A 15,278-nucleotide genomic window follows, 5' to 3' on the forward strand; every position below is an offset into this window, starting at 1 on the left:
GGGAGGGTGGACGGTGAAGAAGTGAAGCTGAAAGATTTCAGAAGCAGCTTTTGGACAGACTGGAGTTCAGCAGCTGGGGAAGCTGAGAGCAGCTGACACGCGCTTACCTTCCGGCTTATCATCACATTTAGAATGTCTCACCTTAGAACGCCTGGCACTTTTCCTTCTTGTCCCCCCCTGCCCCCCGCTTAAAAAGTCAAACCCAAGTGGTATCTTTGGAGCCTCAGGCAGAGGCAACAGGGAACAAGGATTAATACACACAGCCCAAAGAATGGTGTTTCTCTCTTTTATTTAAAAACAGTGCTTCATTACCATGTGCAAAGGCTGAGGCAGTGCTCCTCCTTCGCTTAGAGTTTATAAAAGCCAGCAACATGATCAATAATTTATACACATGGAGAGTAATACAAAAAAATAAGGAATAAAAGCTAAAGATCTAACTACTCCGACCTTCACAATTCCAGCTACTTGATAATAATAGGAGTAACCCAATGAATACTGTATGGTCTGAAAGCTACTATACAATATGATTCTTAACGAGAAGGGAAGGGAATTAGAGACTGTCACAAAGCCCTGGGATGCTTCTCTGGAGTTAGCAGGGAAACAGGACCCTGGGCAAGCAGCTCGGGTGTCCTAGGAAGTGATTCTGGGGGAGGACGGGAGGGGAGAGAGAAGGCTAGGTGGTCGATTACACAAGCATCCCATGTAATGCCCCCATGCCCCAAAGGTACCTGTTTTGCCATGGCAATGCGAGGGGCTGGAGGAACAGCATGTTGCATGTAGGGATGGTCCGCTCCCTGCCATGGGGAGTGGGGAGAAGAGGAGAGGTTCTGTGGCATTTTGAGCCTTGCAAAGATTTGGACTGAAAAGCTCAGAGACTCAGGTAGGTCAGCCTGTCAGGGACAAGTACACTCCACCGGCTCTCTTCTCGCTTTGCAGCCCTAGCTTACGTGTGTCAGCCCCAGGTTTGCTCCAGCTATTCACAAGCAGAATATAACACAAGAAAAACAATTCATACCCTTAGGGAAAAAAGAGGATCAATTCATCACTCGATATATAATACAGCCAAAATGAGCTGCCAAAACAAGCACACACACAAATACTGTGAACAGAAAAATACAAGAAAATGACTAAGCTGGGAGTCTTGACGGGGTATGGACATTGCTTAAAGCACTTATCAGTCCCCGGAAAAACCAAACCAAAAAACATTTTTTAAAAATTCAGAAACTCATGTACCCCCTGGGAAACTGGTGTTGGTAACAAAGGGCAGGGGGTGGGGAGAGAAAAGAGAATCACTGTTCCCTTTTTGCTCGCCAGTGTGAGTGGAGTCCTCAGGTCACCGGCAGGTACACAAGTACCAGACAAGGAGGACCAAGTCCCTCTGCTGGTGGCCTCCTAAAAGGCAAGGCTTGAGTTTTGGCTGATGAGCAGTTCTCTCCGTTACCAATCCCTGCCAACCAGCACTACCATGGCTGAATTGATCTACCGTTTTCCTGAGTAAACTGTAACTGGCTACAGTTTCGGTAACATGGAAAAGAACTCAGCTACTACAGCCAACTGCAATACTTCAGGAACCCCCTCCATCCCTGGGCTCCTCACTCCTAGTGCATCTGATGGAGGAATCTGATAACTTGCTGCAGTCTGGTCTGTAAGCCTCATTTGCAAAGAAAGGTGCCAGGGACTCTATTACACTCACTAAACCAGAGGGCACACGCTGGCTTAGGACACCTAGAGCCTACTTGGAAAGGGCCCTGTTTCATGCTCTAGCTCTTGGATGGCTATTGCCTGGCTGATCAGTAAAGCAAGTATGAAGAAAGTACATAGGAAAAGGAAAGGGAGGGAAGAGGCTTTTGGACAGTAACATTTCCAAAAAAATATAGTGTTTTATGCAACAGAGAATCAAGTTTCACTGTGTATACTACAAATGGTCAAACATTTTCAAGAGCATGACAAAATAAAAACACACAAATTTACGTCTGATGTTCACCTTGCCCACTATTTTTTTCCTATCTTAAAACAGTGCAAACAGGTAACTTATGCTTTTAAAACACCACGACCCCTTCCCCACCCCCCAAAGTCCCTTTCCTCCTAGTATCTGGGGGAAAATCTGCAATTCTGCAAATGTTACTGCGCTAGAGGGCTGCAAGCAGCAGAGAACTGGCTGAACTTGGCAAAAGGCGAGGACTCTCAAAGCTTCCCCTTTCCCCTCCTTAAACATCTAAGTGCTTTCCAGTCTGTCCCTTGGTTGGCCTTGTTCTCCCGCCAGAGGGAAGGGGGTTCATCATGCCCTTCTTGCATATCCTTGGGGTTGCTTCCATCCCTGTTTGATGTCTCCCTCATGTCTGGAAGCTATATAACTAGTTACAGGATGGTAGTGATTAACCCACTTATCTGCTAGATCTCTAGTAAAGCATAATTCTAAGCTAAGAGCAGTTCAGCCCCTGAGGAGTCACACGTTTGAGGAAAAGCTGCTATCGATGACTTCTATTGTCTAGATTTCCACTAGCTCCCCTCAGACTAAAAGTTGTGCCCCAGTCCACTTCTTTTTCAAAGAAAAAAAAAATGTTGGCTCAATTCAGACTGTGGCTGTTGAAGGATGATGGTGATAGTAGGTTTTGTTAAACCTGAGAGCCTGACAAATGGTGAATCACAATGGCTGATCTGAGTTAATGGAAACTGAACTAAGTGACATGAGGAATTCTGGAAAATGCCTATGGGCAGCTCTCTGGGCTCTAAGAGGGACATGGAGATAAAGGTGTTCACTAGAGGCCTCCTTTAAGGAGCCCAGCTTCCAAGAGTACAGAAAGTCCAGGTCATGAACTATAGTAAAGCTGAAAAAGAATCATGCATGTACTGTGATTTAGCATCAGTAAGTTTTCTGGAATTATCAGCCAGCATCCTCTAACAAACTCACGAAATGCCAGACTCCTCTGACTCTCTTTCTTAATACAGTGAGAACCAGAGTCAGGAAGAGACAAGCAGTGCTGCTTCGAGCAACCTGCCTCTGGTGAAGTTGACTGTATGGAGTCTCAAAGTTCAAAAGGTGACGGGGAGGTTGATACTGTGAAATCCAGATGCTTGTAAGAGCCCCAATTCTCAGTGTTGACACTGAAAACCAAAGACCCTTTCATAAAAAGCAGAACTCCATTTATTCTTTCTTAGAAAAGGGAGCTGGAGGAAGCGGTGTTAAACACCATCCCTGGAAATGCAGCAGAAACCACTGGAAAGCACAGAGCTTGCCTTTGGAGGCCTCAGCCAGAACCAGCTGAACTGAGATGCACTCAAGGTGCCTCAAGCTCAAGATTCTGCCTCTCTTAAAAGGTCTGTGGGAGCTGCCTTCTCTACCTTTCCCATTATCCTTACCTCTTTCTAGGAAAAAAGAAGAGAAAAACTCTTAAACTCATTCTCCTATTCTCCCCTGCTATGGATAAAACCATTTAGAATTTGGCCTAGTCTCCACTGAATACGTGGCTTGCCATCTTTTGGGAATGGCCCCTTTGTGATCATGACCCCAAACTTCTGTCTTTTTAGTCAGCTAAAGTTCTCCCTCAAAGCAAAAGCAAAAGCAAAATCCTCCCTGCCCCCATTCCCTAGAACTGTGAAAGCCCGCATCCCATTCCCCGCTCCTCTAACTAAAATATTTATATACATACAACAAAAATTGTCTTAACAGCAACAAACCAAACTTTGGCTTGGGGTGGGGGGACCCTTAAAAATGGCCAGTGGACTGGGCAGTTGGTGTCCCCTTATTCTCTGTCTTCCTCCGCAGAATCAGTAATAATTGCATCGAGGCCTCTAGCTTCCTTGACATCGCCCTAGTTTCAGGCACAGCCTCTCTCCCAGTTATGAGGCGAGACAGGATTCTGAAGGGGGAAAGGATATGTATTCTACACAACAGGTCAACGCCCTCTCAGATATATCATTCTGCTTACAAAGAATGCTTGATGCTGTCATAGGTCAGTCATTTTAATTCAGGGACATGAGTCAGTTATCAGTCAAGAACATGTGTGGAGGCAGGAGTTAAAAACAAACCCAAAACAAACCCATAACCAGAAGCTCCATGTCTCTGAATTACTCCCTTTAGCAGCTGTCCCTTGGGTGAAAGGTCACCCTAGTACCAATGTGAATAGACCAGGGAGCCAAAAAGACCGTGCTTTTCTATTTCCTAATGCCTTCATTTGGGAAATGCTGTAGGACACTTGCTTTTATCAGTTCTATCTAACAGCTAGAAGAGAAACACTCTCTCCTACCTTGATAACATAGAAAATTACAGCCAGATGGCAATGGCAGTGACTCACTGCGTGACTCTTTCTGGTGATATAGAAGACCCTTGCCATTTCAGACCCTCCTTCCAATATGGGAGGGCAGCAATCTCAGGGCCTCTGCATTTTATGTCCTGTAGTGTTAATGTATACAAAGTGGTCCGGGTGCTCAGCTGGGTGTTTTTGGAGGACAGTGAGAAGCTCAGCGGGATAGCCACAGGCTCAAGACTGTGGATAGAGAAGTGACTCATAAAGGCTCTGGAAGATGAAAATTCCTATGGCTTTGGAGCAAGTACAAAGTGCCTCTGCCTGCCCTTCCATGTCCTCATCACCAAAACTTCCAGGGACTACTGACCTAGGACCTGGTACTCTATCTTTCCCCAGCAGATTCTTTACTCTATCTTTTAAACTTTGTACTTTCTGAGGCAAGAAAAAAGTAAGAAATACCAGATCTTCTAATATTCCTTTTCCCTTCCTCACCCTCTTGAATGGCTGTGAACAATTTGTACTTCTAATCCTCAAGACAGCTGGGGGAAATCTGGTCACTGGCTCATTCATTTTTCTGTCCCTGGGTCCCAAACTCCTGAATCTTATGGACATGAGAGCAGGGTGTTAATAAAAGAATACATGAGCTAAGCTGTGGTTCAATTAAAGGAGAAGAAGCCTAGAAGGAATGCTAGGTTACAGGAACAAAAAGAAATGATCTTTTTCATACTCCAGAGTTCATTCTGAGATCGGTTTCCTAATGAGGTGTTTATTATCCACCGTCTGAGAGCACGTTTGGAAATATCAATACTATAATTCCAAAAACTATGCCAACTGTCTCAGGCTGTGCGTGTAAGATGATTGTAAAAAGAATGGAGAAGACAGGAGGGAAGAGGAGAGGAAAGCGTCTTTTTAATTCTCCTGCTTTGTAAGCACAAATTCCTATCTATCAGCATGTGGATTCCAGCCACAGCCAACCAGAATTGCCTGTCAAAGACCAGAAACTCAGAAGACTAGAAGAATATCCTGTTGTAGAAAGATCTCTTCCACTTCTGCTTGTCCCTCAGTCATTCAGCACCAGATACACTTTGGTAATTCTGTCTGCTGATTTCTGATCAGATGCATTTATCGGCTCCTAATGTCTCTCCTTCCTCCTTGACTGCCTCTTCCGTGATTGATAGAATAAGCTAAGCACGGACATACAGACATGGAAATGCATTATTTTTTTTTTTTTTTTACCACAGTTTAAAAAAAAAAAGAAAAAAATGCACAATCTTTGGAACAAAAGAATTAAAGGCAGAAATTTAAAGGAAAAATACATATTCAAAGAACATAGTGAGGTATAAAAAAGTATTCTTTCTTTTTTTGTGTTTTTTTTTTGTTTGTTTGTTTTTCCTCTTCATCTTGCTATAGAGTTCCTCTACTAGTAAATATTGCAATAGCCAGGCCTCATGAACTGGGGGGCTGTCCCATTTGCAGGGGTCTCACGTCACTTCAGTAGGGGGCAAATCGGCTGTAGCCACCTCGGTATAAACTCGCCTGCAGTAATTAAAGAGATAAAAATAATTAAAAGGTTGATGAGAGAAGCATTAACAGTGAAGAAAAATGTCCAGAGAGGGATCTAGAAACACAGCCTGCTTCGAAGCCTCAAAGCAACTGATCAAGCATTGCCTTGTGCAGTGAAGTCAGGAAACCAACTTCTGCTTCTAAGGTGCTCAGACCAGAGCCCAACACATTTACTGCTGACCTGATATTCTCAAGGAGAGTATGGCATTTTATTTCATTATTTACATGAATTAGCACAGAAGGGAAACACACAGTTGAAAACAAGTTCTGCAAAGAGTCTGATTTTTAAAAGCACAGGTTTTTGTTTACCTTGATACAGCCTTATAATCCTGGTGGAAAACAGATCACCAGTTTCCCCTTCTCACATATGACCCATCGGCAGTGCACGTTACTTCTGACACGATCCCTGCCATGTGTGGTCACAGCCCATGTTTGAGATGGTGCCACATCTAAACCTGAGCCAGTCTTTAATAAAGTCTGTTTCCTCTATCATCTACGAAGCACACCAACTAGGCTGTTTCTTGACATATTCACATTTACATATCTAGCTGGGGTTTTAACTAGGCTTTATTCCTTTATCTTTATCAAATGACTTTATCTAATGGCTTATCTCTTTCAATTAGAAGTTTCCCAGGAATGCATCTTTCTCAGGTCATTCTTTTAGCATAGGACTTACATCATTTTAGGACGAAATACAACCTCAGGCACTTCTACCACTGCCGTTATATTGTAATGCTCTACTTCATTTATAAACATATATTCCCTCAGGGCCCCCTATTACTTCCTTCCACAAATCTTCATCAGTAGAAATTTGGTGTGAGAAGTAGCTTTCTCATATTCCTTTAGGTCTTACATTTTACACTTCATTCTGTCTCCTTTTCAAACAACTCTGCCCAGAGGTAGTTGCCCAGTTGCACTTTGGATTAGAGAGAAAGCCCTGGCAGAGGTGTCACTGTGGAATGGCCTGTCTTTGTTGCAGCCTGAGTCCTAATCACTGAAACTGGAGGCATCCAAGCCAACACAATAATACTGCAGTGAGGTGGTTGGTCAGAAGAAATTATGCTAGTTCTATGGACTTCTTCGATACTTCTATCAACAACACCATATTTTGCCACAATTGTTATCAATAATCAATAATAAAATATCCTATAAAGCATTCACTTAGGAATTTCTAGTACTATCTACCAGAAGGCTTAGGAAGAGCAGAGACATCCTTTAGATTTGCATTTGAAACTTAAGTTTTTGAAAAGCTTACTGTGAATACTACAGCCTTTGCCAACACCTATCAATGAAACTATGCCACAGGTATGCACTCAACATTTGAACCAACAGAAAACATTCACCAGTTCCCCTATTTCTCTCGCAAATCATGCCACTACTCGGGGCACATTATCAATGATCATTCCTTTCTGCTGCCCTTAACTAGGCCATGTGGCTCACATTATAATAACACACAAATAAAGAGGGTGACATGAAACTTCCAGGTAGATCTGTGTGGCTTTAATACCTTGATGGTGGATGAAAGGCTGAATTTACTACCTCCCTAGATCTTCTGTAGTCTATGGGTAAAAGAAGGAATGAAATGGTTTTATAAAGCAACGGTATATTATATACTTACCACAGCGCCAACTCCATAGCTAGCGGCAGGGGCAAGGGCGTGGTAGGGGTCGGCTGTGTACACCCTGCCATAACTGGAAAGAAGAAACACAATCAGACAGATAAAGAAAAGTGTATGATCTAAAAAAATTAAAGGGATTACTGTGCTTTAAGACTTGTGAGTCACTTGGTCTTGGATTATCATAAGGAAACTGGAATTACAAGGAATAGGAAAAAACCTTTCTATTTCTACTCCCAAATGCAATAACTGAAAAAATCTGAAGTACTTCCATAAAATGGAAAAGAAAGGAGTTGGAGATGAGGAAGAGAGGGACTGGAGTCAAAGTCAAAGAAGAGATGAGAACAAGAAAGAGGGAGTGGAGGACAGAGTCGGTGCCTTGTGCTTTAGGCATGACAGAGGCCATCAAGAGGTCTGCAGAAAGCCCAGGCTGGCAAGATGCCCGATGTGCTAAGAGCTGCTGTGGAAACGGTGAAGGGAGGAAAATGGGTGACATTTTGGGATGGAACAGCTCTCATGCATCCCAAAGCTCACCACTGTCTCTGTACATACCCGTCGCTGTAAGCGGCTGCAGCGGCTGCAGCAGCGGTGGCTGCGGTTGCAGTAGCAGGCTGTGCATATCTGTAGGCTGCATATCCACCCTACAGGAGAGAAGAGAACTGACTTTACAGATACCTCTCCCCCCAGGTGTACAGAAAAACACACACCCGCCCACACACAGACGTACACACATGTAGACACAGGGACTGACACAAACATAGACACACACATGGGAAGAAAATGTTTCAAACTGCATCAGTCTGCATGTTATTATTCCTCCAATAAAAAATTAAGCCCTACGATATGCAAGGATTTGCTTTCCAATTTGTGATAGTATTAAAAGTAAAGTTTGGTAGTACCTGTTAAATACAATAAATGAAGATATGATTTTGAATCTGTCTTACTTCACAGTCTTTGTTGGAACTTTCAAAAGCGAAAATATTTACAGCAAGTTGGGAGCATTCTGACAAGAAATATAAATTATAAAGTTAAAACATATGAAATCTGTATGTGTTGACTTCAGATTCTCTAACGTGTTCTTGGATTGATTCATTAATAAGAGACTACAGCATGTAACAGAAACCTCTGCTCCATCCGGCCTAGCATGTTTGCCAAGAAGCTAAGATAATCAGGTAATATTTAGAAGGAAAAACAATGTAGATCAGGGGTCAGCAAACTTTGGCCTGTGAGCCAATGCAGCTTGCCACCTGTTTTTGAAAGTACTTGTGACAGAGACCAATGTCCTACAAAGCCAAAAATATTTAACCACTTGGCCCTTTACGGAAAGTTTGCCAACTCAGATCTACATTTCATACTTGAGCAAATCAATTACAAATTTCTGAGGATTCTTTGGCTGGATTCAAATAGATCAAGAACCCTGCTTCTAGCACTTAACTGCATTTTCCTTCCCTAAAAGGTTTTGAGATTCTTACATATTAATCTTACAGTAGACTCTGAGCTTTTCTTCCAATGGTCCAAATATCCTCTCAGTCCTAAAGAATTTCAAACCATCACATCCTTCTATTTCACCTCAGTTTAGATAACCCAAATATACAAAAGGTTTTCACTATCAGGGTGAATCATGCACTCTTTCAGAAAGCATTTCAAGAGACAATCACAACAACAAATGCTTGCCACATGAGACAGGATATTTTTAAAAGTGGCAAACTCTACTTTTTATTATTTATGAAATAGAATTCATCTATTTTACCTAAACGTAATTCAGATGCAAATTTTTATTATTGGCCTTTCACTATCAAAAACAACTATGTTCAACTGGCCCAAGTGAACATCATTTCAGTAGTGAACAATAGCATGAACATTTTATTTCTGTGGATAAAATGTGCTCATTTCTCATGGATATCTGAAGGTTTCTGCCCAGTGCTTTCTACTTCCTATTTTTTCAAATGTTCGATTTTTCTAAATCTACAAAAGAAATTTCAAATTTACTTTTGTATCATTTCTTGGGATTGAGAACAACTATTTTCTAAGGGGACCCCTGTTCTTCTTAACCATCTTGCATGGCAGGTCCTAGCTCGCTTCTTTTATTTGTTACCCCTTATTTTAGAAATACCTATAATTTCTTATGAGCTTCTAAAGCCTTTTGCTTCTTTCTTATATAATTTATGCTTTCTCTAAATGAAGAAACTGCATTGTGAGGGAAATTTATTCCTGCTCTTCAAGTTTATGCTGCTTGAAGTCAGGATAGTTTCAAATGTACTTAAAAAAATCCCTGACTGGCTTTCAGTGGTTATACATTATTCCTCCTTTGTTTTTCAAATGAGTGACTTAGAAAGTAAACATTTCCTTCTTAATTACGAATTCTTCCAGAGATATATGAAGACTCTAATTAATATTACCAAACACTGACAATGAAATGGTAATGAATGGGAACATGGCAGGAAGCACCCTTGGGGGCCGTTTCTGATCAACATGGTTCCTTGGAATTCTAGCCAGGATCTGGGCAAAGCTGTACATCCTGGCCACAACATAATTTAACTAACTAAAGTATTTCTTTACCTTTTTTTTTTTTTAAGCATTTTTAAACAAAGCAAACGTTAATTACAGTTGGAATTTTAACACTAAAATGAACCCTAGTAATTTTTCATTATAACTAGAGATGGTTCCATTAGTTTAGAATTTGTTTGCTAGTGTAAAGTTACAGCAGGGCTATTTAGTAAAACTTCTTTGCAAACAAGGGTAATTCAGCATTTTACTCTTTAGTATTACTCCAACCATCAAAGTAACACTAAAAAAATTTTAAAGTTAAGGCAACAAAAGCAGTTAAAGCCCAATTCATGTTTACCTAGGTAAAAAAATTAAAAACTGAAGTCTTATGCCATACGGCAGAGGTATAAATTCTTGCAAAGGGATACTGAGGTTCAAAAGTACTCATCCAAGGGTAGGTTTCACACCTGACTCTCAGGAAGACTGAGTGAGGTACTGGAGGTACGATCTCTGAGTAGTCTATCAAATCATGGCTTTAAGCTGTATTCTACTCATTCTGGAAAAAACAGGTTCTAAGTGAGGTTGCTGACAGAACCAATTTCCCCTCATTTTCCTAGGCCTACAGGAAGCCATAGGAACCTTGGTGATTTAGGAGTAATGTTACTGCTAATCAAAACAATTCAAATGGATCAGACTACGGAAAAGAATCTTCCTTCCAATCCAGAAGGAGATGGAGAGAATCTATCTGTAGCGGTTTCCTTCTTTGATAAGTCAACTCTGACTTTGAAGTTTAAACATGATGAAGTTCTCTGCTTTTCAAGTGGAAGAAAACAGAACAGGGTTGCAAATACTTTACTGAAAACAAAAGGCTCAAGAAGAATATCAGCATTAAGAAAAAACACATGAAGAGTTTTTTTTAAAGCAGATGACTTTAACATGATTATTCTCCTGATTACTTTATAATAATGGCATTACAGAGAAACCTTTAAAAGATGAACTATTTTAGGATAGATAGGCAATATCCTACTAAACTAACTTGGTAATTCACTAATGACTACTCCAAAAGTAGAAAAATTAACTGTGTATCATGGATGTATTCCTCTCTCTCTCTCTTACACACACACACACGCACACACACACATACACTTACTCGAAAGTATTTTTGCTGCTTTATTCAACAAAACATATCACAAAATGTGAGAAAAAGAAAATTCAGATGTATTTATTTCTATTCCAGATTTCAAAGTGCATAGAAATTTCAGGCTGAGAAACCGTTTTTTCAGCTTTCACTCTTACTAGCAAATCTAAAGGCTTTTATAAAACATGAGAACAAAGTGCAGTTTGAAACACCAAGGTTTTCATTACTGTTTCTTAAGTTTTTCAAAAAGAACAAGGGTGGGAAGGAGGTAGAAGAGACAGGGTTCAGGCGTGGGGAGGGATATGGCGCCACATTTATTAATCACATTAAAAACTAAGCATGCCAACATCTGGAGCTAAACAACCAGCAAAATCACCACGTTCAGACTCGTATTGGCTAACTCTATCTATCCCAGCATTCTCTTGGGACAGCGGTTTGCCCTAGGCTCTACCACAAGCTCGGTGAAGTACACAGCCTCAATTACTAGAGCGTGCAGCCACAACGACCTGGTATTACGGAAACAGTCAGTCACCACTTGAGTTAACATTCCATACCCTAACGACTGGCCCCTCCCCAGCCCAAAGAAATAGTCAATCTTGCCCACCCTAGCCCTGGCCCACACCACAATGTTAATAATTATAACAAGCAGTAACCCATCTGTTATATCAGAGAAGGGAACAGAGACTCCACTGAGAGATTTAGAGTGAGATGTTAACATTTCTTCAGCTGACTGCACAAACAAACAAACAAAAAAAGAGGAGAAATAATTCATTTGGAGATATGAAGTCATGAAATAGCTGATGTGTATTGCTTTTAACCATGCACTGATGCAAAACTGAAGCAACCATTAATAATAAAAATTAAAAAGGACATATGTATTTACACACAATCAGACCTGTTTGATCTGAAGCAGTTTGCAGATTCTATCTGTGTGTGATTTGAAATAAAACAAAAAATGGGGATTAGCATGGCCACAGCACACCCTAATGTAGGAGGGCACACACGGACGGCTTTTTGGAACTCTGATAGCTGGATAAATTTGGCTTGGCTAAGCTTGATTCAGATACACACATGCCCCTTTAAAAAGAATTATTCTTATTCCTTTGCAATTCATTCTGAATGATACCTGGTGTCCCCAGTGGGGCTGCCCAATGCTTCATCGCTCCCCTATTCAACCTGCCTGACACTGGCAATATAATTCAGTCCTGACCCACAGCACTCACATGTATGCTCGCCCTCTGTCAACAACCGTATATTCTAATGCACAGCATTCTGCTAAAATATTTCCTGTGTTTAGGAATTTTACTTTTTCACATATCTGTAAGATATCTCTGACTTCAAGTTCCAGCTTCTTCAAAGGAAAATGCCTTTGAAAAGTTGGCTTTAAGATCCTTTCCAGTGTTTTCTGCAGTTGTTAAAGTCTCAGTTTTTCATGGCTCAATGTCATCTCGTAGGGCTTTTCTACTCTGCTCTGAACCAATTTTATCATCGAATTAACTTTATGATGTTGCCACGTTGACCACATGATCTTTTGGCACAGTTCTGTAGCTGGGTTTTAAACTAGAGCAAAATACAATAGAATATAATCCCTCCTATATCTGACCTTTATCTGCATATTTATTAGTTTAATCTCACACTGGCAGACTTTTGCCTTGTCTTGATTTTAACCTAGCTTTTAATTTTATTATATTTTTGTTTTAGGTTTACATTAAAACAGGACTTTGGTGAGCATGTGATGTCAAGACACCTTCTTTCTACCCGGAAGACAATGACATTATGTGACACTGAGGAGGAGAGTGTGTATTTCAAGACCAGCAGACAAAATGAAAGCTTGTTACCTACATGTAGTGTATAGATCAATAGAGCAGGAGGGTTGGGGGATGGCGGCAGGGGGTGGGTAAGGAATGGCAGGTGTGATGCTTAAAATCACTACAGCAGAGCAGAGATCTATTCCAACTAGCGTGGGTTTAATGCTGGGCCTCCAGGAATCACTTTATTTATCCTTAGATGAATCTAACTCCCTCTTTTTCCTCACCACCTCCCCACCCCTGCTAAGAACCATGGTTCTAGGAGATATTATAGATTGAGTTCTTTTGTGGCAAAATGGCATCACTGATTAAATTTGAGTAACACACAAACTTACAATAATGGTGATACTGTCACTGCTTTTGATTGAGGTCTGTCTCCTTTGAAAAGTACTTATGAAAAAAATTTTAAAGTATTTAAATTTTATCTTATTATTGTTTAAAATTGGGGTTAAGGGAAAAAATTGCTATGATCAACCTAATGTCTTCCACCTATTATTTCTATGGTAGATGAGAGACGATTTTCAATAATCAAACCTTTCAAACATTATTATTCCACACCTCCCCAAATTAGTTCATTTCCAAAATCTTGCTGGGTAGCCACATAAATAAACTGGATTGTGAAAAGCCATCGACTATTTTCTTTCTCCTAGCATCCAGCTATCAGCAATCCTTCTAACAAGTATGCTATTATCCAAATGAACTCACTGATCTTCTTAGGTGAAAGGAGAAGAGGCCAAGGGAAATGCATGTCTCAATGTTTGAGTCCCATATGTCTAGATTTTTAAGGCAACTTCAAACTTATGTAGCAGCGCAGTCCAATTACGACTGGTATTTCACTACAGGGCCCAATGTGGGATTCAGGAATCCTATTTGTACAGTTCTACTTCCTCTTTTTTCTCTAAATTTATAGCAGGAAGAAAATGTCCCCAACTGCTAAGATCTAAATATAAAAAAACAGTTTAAATACCACAGGTACATGTGACTGACAGATTAAAAGAGGTGGCAGTGATGGGACAGTGCATATTACACACCTGGCTGGGATATGTGTCAAGAGGACAGGAGCACTTAATTTTAGAGGAAGTGCCATTATGTACGGAATGTGACTGTGGGCACTGCTGAGGTAGCAGGGCTTAGATCACACGCTCACAAGTCTTGATTGTCCAAAAAAGCCTCTGTTCCCATCTCTAACGTGGAGCTGGAATGGTTAGTATAATTCAATTTTTTCACTGCAATCCACAATCTGATTGATTGGCAGGTCACACTGGCACTCCTACCTGAGGTATTTTAGCGCTAATGATTGGTTCCTGTAAGACTATTCTATAACAGAACACAGGAAGAGCAGTTCAAAAAACACAGCTGTGGAAGGAAAACAATCATACAAAAAGCCCACTAAGGGGCCCACCAGCCTTTTCTTTCCTTTGGATGCAAGCATGCTTTTCACAGGAGGTGATTTAGGAGCAGTTTGTTATCCCATTTAAAAAGTGAATTAGGGCAAACTATGCCTTTTCTACTGGCCAAAAAAGAAGAGGGAGGGCTAGATACATAATCTAGCTGCCACACTCCCAAATCCTATCACGGTAGGTCTCTTTACAAACTAGGAACAGAATTGCTAGATCAGTTCTCCAGAGAGGAATGTGCCATAAAAGAAACAGAAAGTAAATGGCTAGCAGGAATCACTGTCTAAGAATGGGACTGTGAAAGGGATTACAAAAACCTTGCACAATTAATAGCCTAAATTCATTTAACTTAAGCATAACCAGCAATTTAAAATCTTTTCCCTTGTGTCTTCTCTTCAAGCTCCGATTCGGTGTACTTTTTATACTAAACTCTCTATTCCTTCTATTTCTAATATGCCTTTCGGAGGAAATAAGAACTAAATGTATGCTGACAGATTTCCACAGATGGGAAATGTATGGAGAGGAGCAGAACAAACTCAAGGCAAAATGATAGTTTTTTGTTGTCTGTGTGTTTTTGAAGAAGTATCCTTTCCTCCCTCACATGTGGAATACAGAACACACAGTTTTAAAAGCAACAGTTGTATTAGGCCTAACTCAGTAGTTACCTCATAAAGTATTCTTGCTTTTCATGTAGGGGCATGGATATTATTTCAGCACTAGTGACCAACCTTTTTTTCTCTAAGTAACTCTGCTTTAAGATAAGAACTAAGAAATAATAACATTACTATTAATTACTTTCATTAACAAGGGGCCACTGGTCAAAAAAAATTATTTCAGCAAGATCACTGAATTACTTGTGTTTAGCTCAGCAAGGTAATCCAGTTAGTAGATTAAAAAAAAAAATCAAGAGTATTTTATTAACAGGAACAGAAAAATCATCTGTCTCAATAAAATCTTACATTGTAAAGTAAGGAAGTAAGATAACTATTAAAAAATTGGGTTGGTTGACTTAACAAGTTTGAA

The 15,278-nt window shown here is 40.5% G+C and overlaps 1 protein-coding gene across 32 annotated transcripts in view; it reads right to left on the reverse strand.

The window, feature by feature from the left end:
• Positions 1-272: 272 nt before the first annotated feature.
• The window catches only part of RBFOX2 (RNA binding fox-1 homolog 2), a 291,710-nt gene continuing 276,704 nt past the window's right edge, over positions 273-15,278 (reverse strand). For 19 of the 32 annotated variants that reach the window (XM_055374530.2, XM_055374533.2, XM_055374528.2 and 16 more), the window contains 3 exons: positions 7,978-8,066; positions 7,429-7,501; positions 273-5,783 (listed from right to left, as the gene is read on the reverse strand). In XM_055374530.2, the coding sequence (XP_055230505.1) occupies positions 5,739-5,783; positions 7,429-7,501; positions 7,978-8,066 (207 nt within the window). In that variant the 3' untranslated portion in view covers positions 273-5,738. Of the gene's footprint in view, positions 5,784-7,428; positions 7,502-7,977; positions 8,067-11,703; positions 11,781-11,945; positions 11,978-14,132; positions 14,176-15,278 lie in introns of those variants that run through there. The other 13 variants (XM_055374527.2, XM_019018530.4, XM_019018531.4 and 10 more) reach the window with 4 other exon arrangements.

Source organism: Gorilla gorilla, chromosome 23, assembly GCF_029281585.2.
Source record: "Gorilla gorilla gorilla isolate KB3781 chromosome 23, NHGRI_mGorGor1-v2.1_pri, whole genome shotgun sequence".
Classification (NCBI taxonomy): Eukaryota; Metazoa; Chordata; class Mammalia; order Primates; family Hominidae; genus Gorilla; species Gorilla gorilla.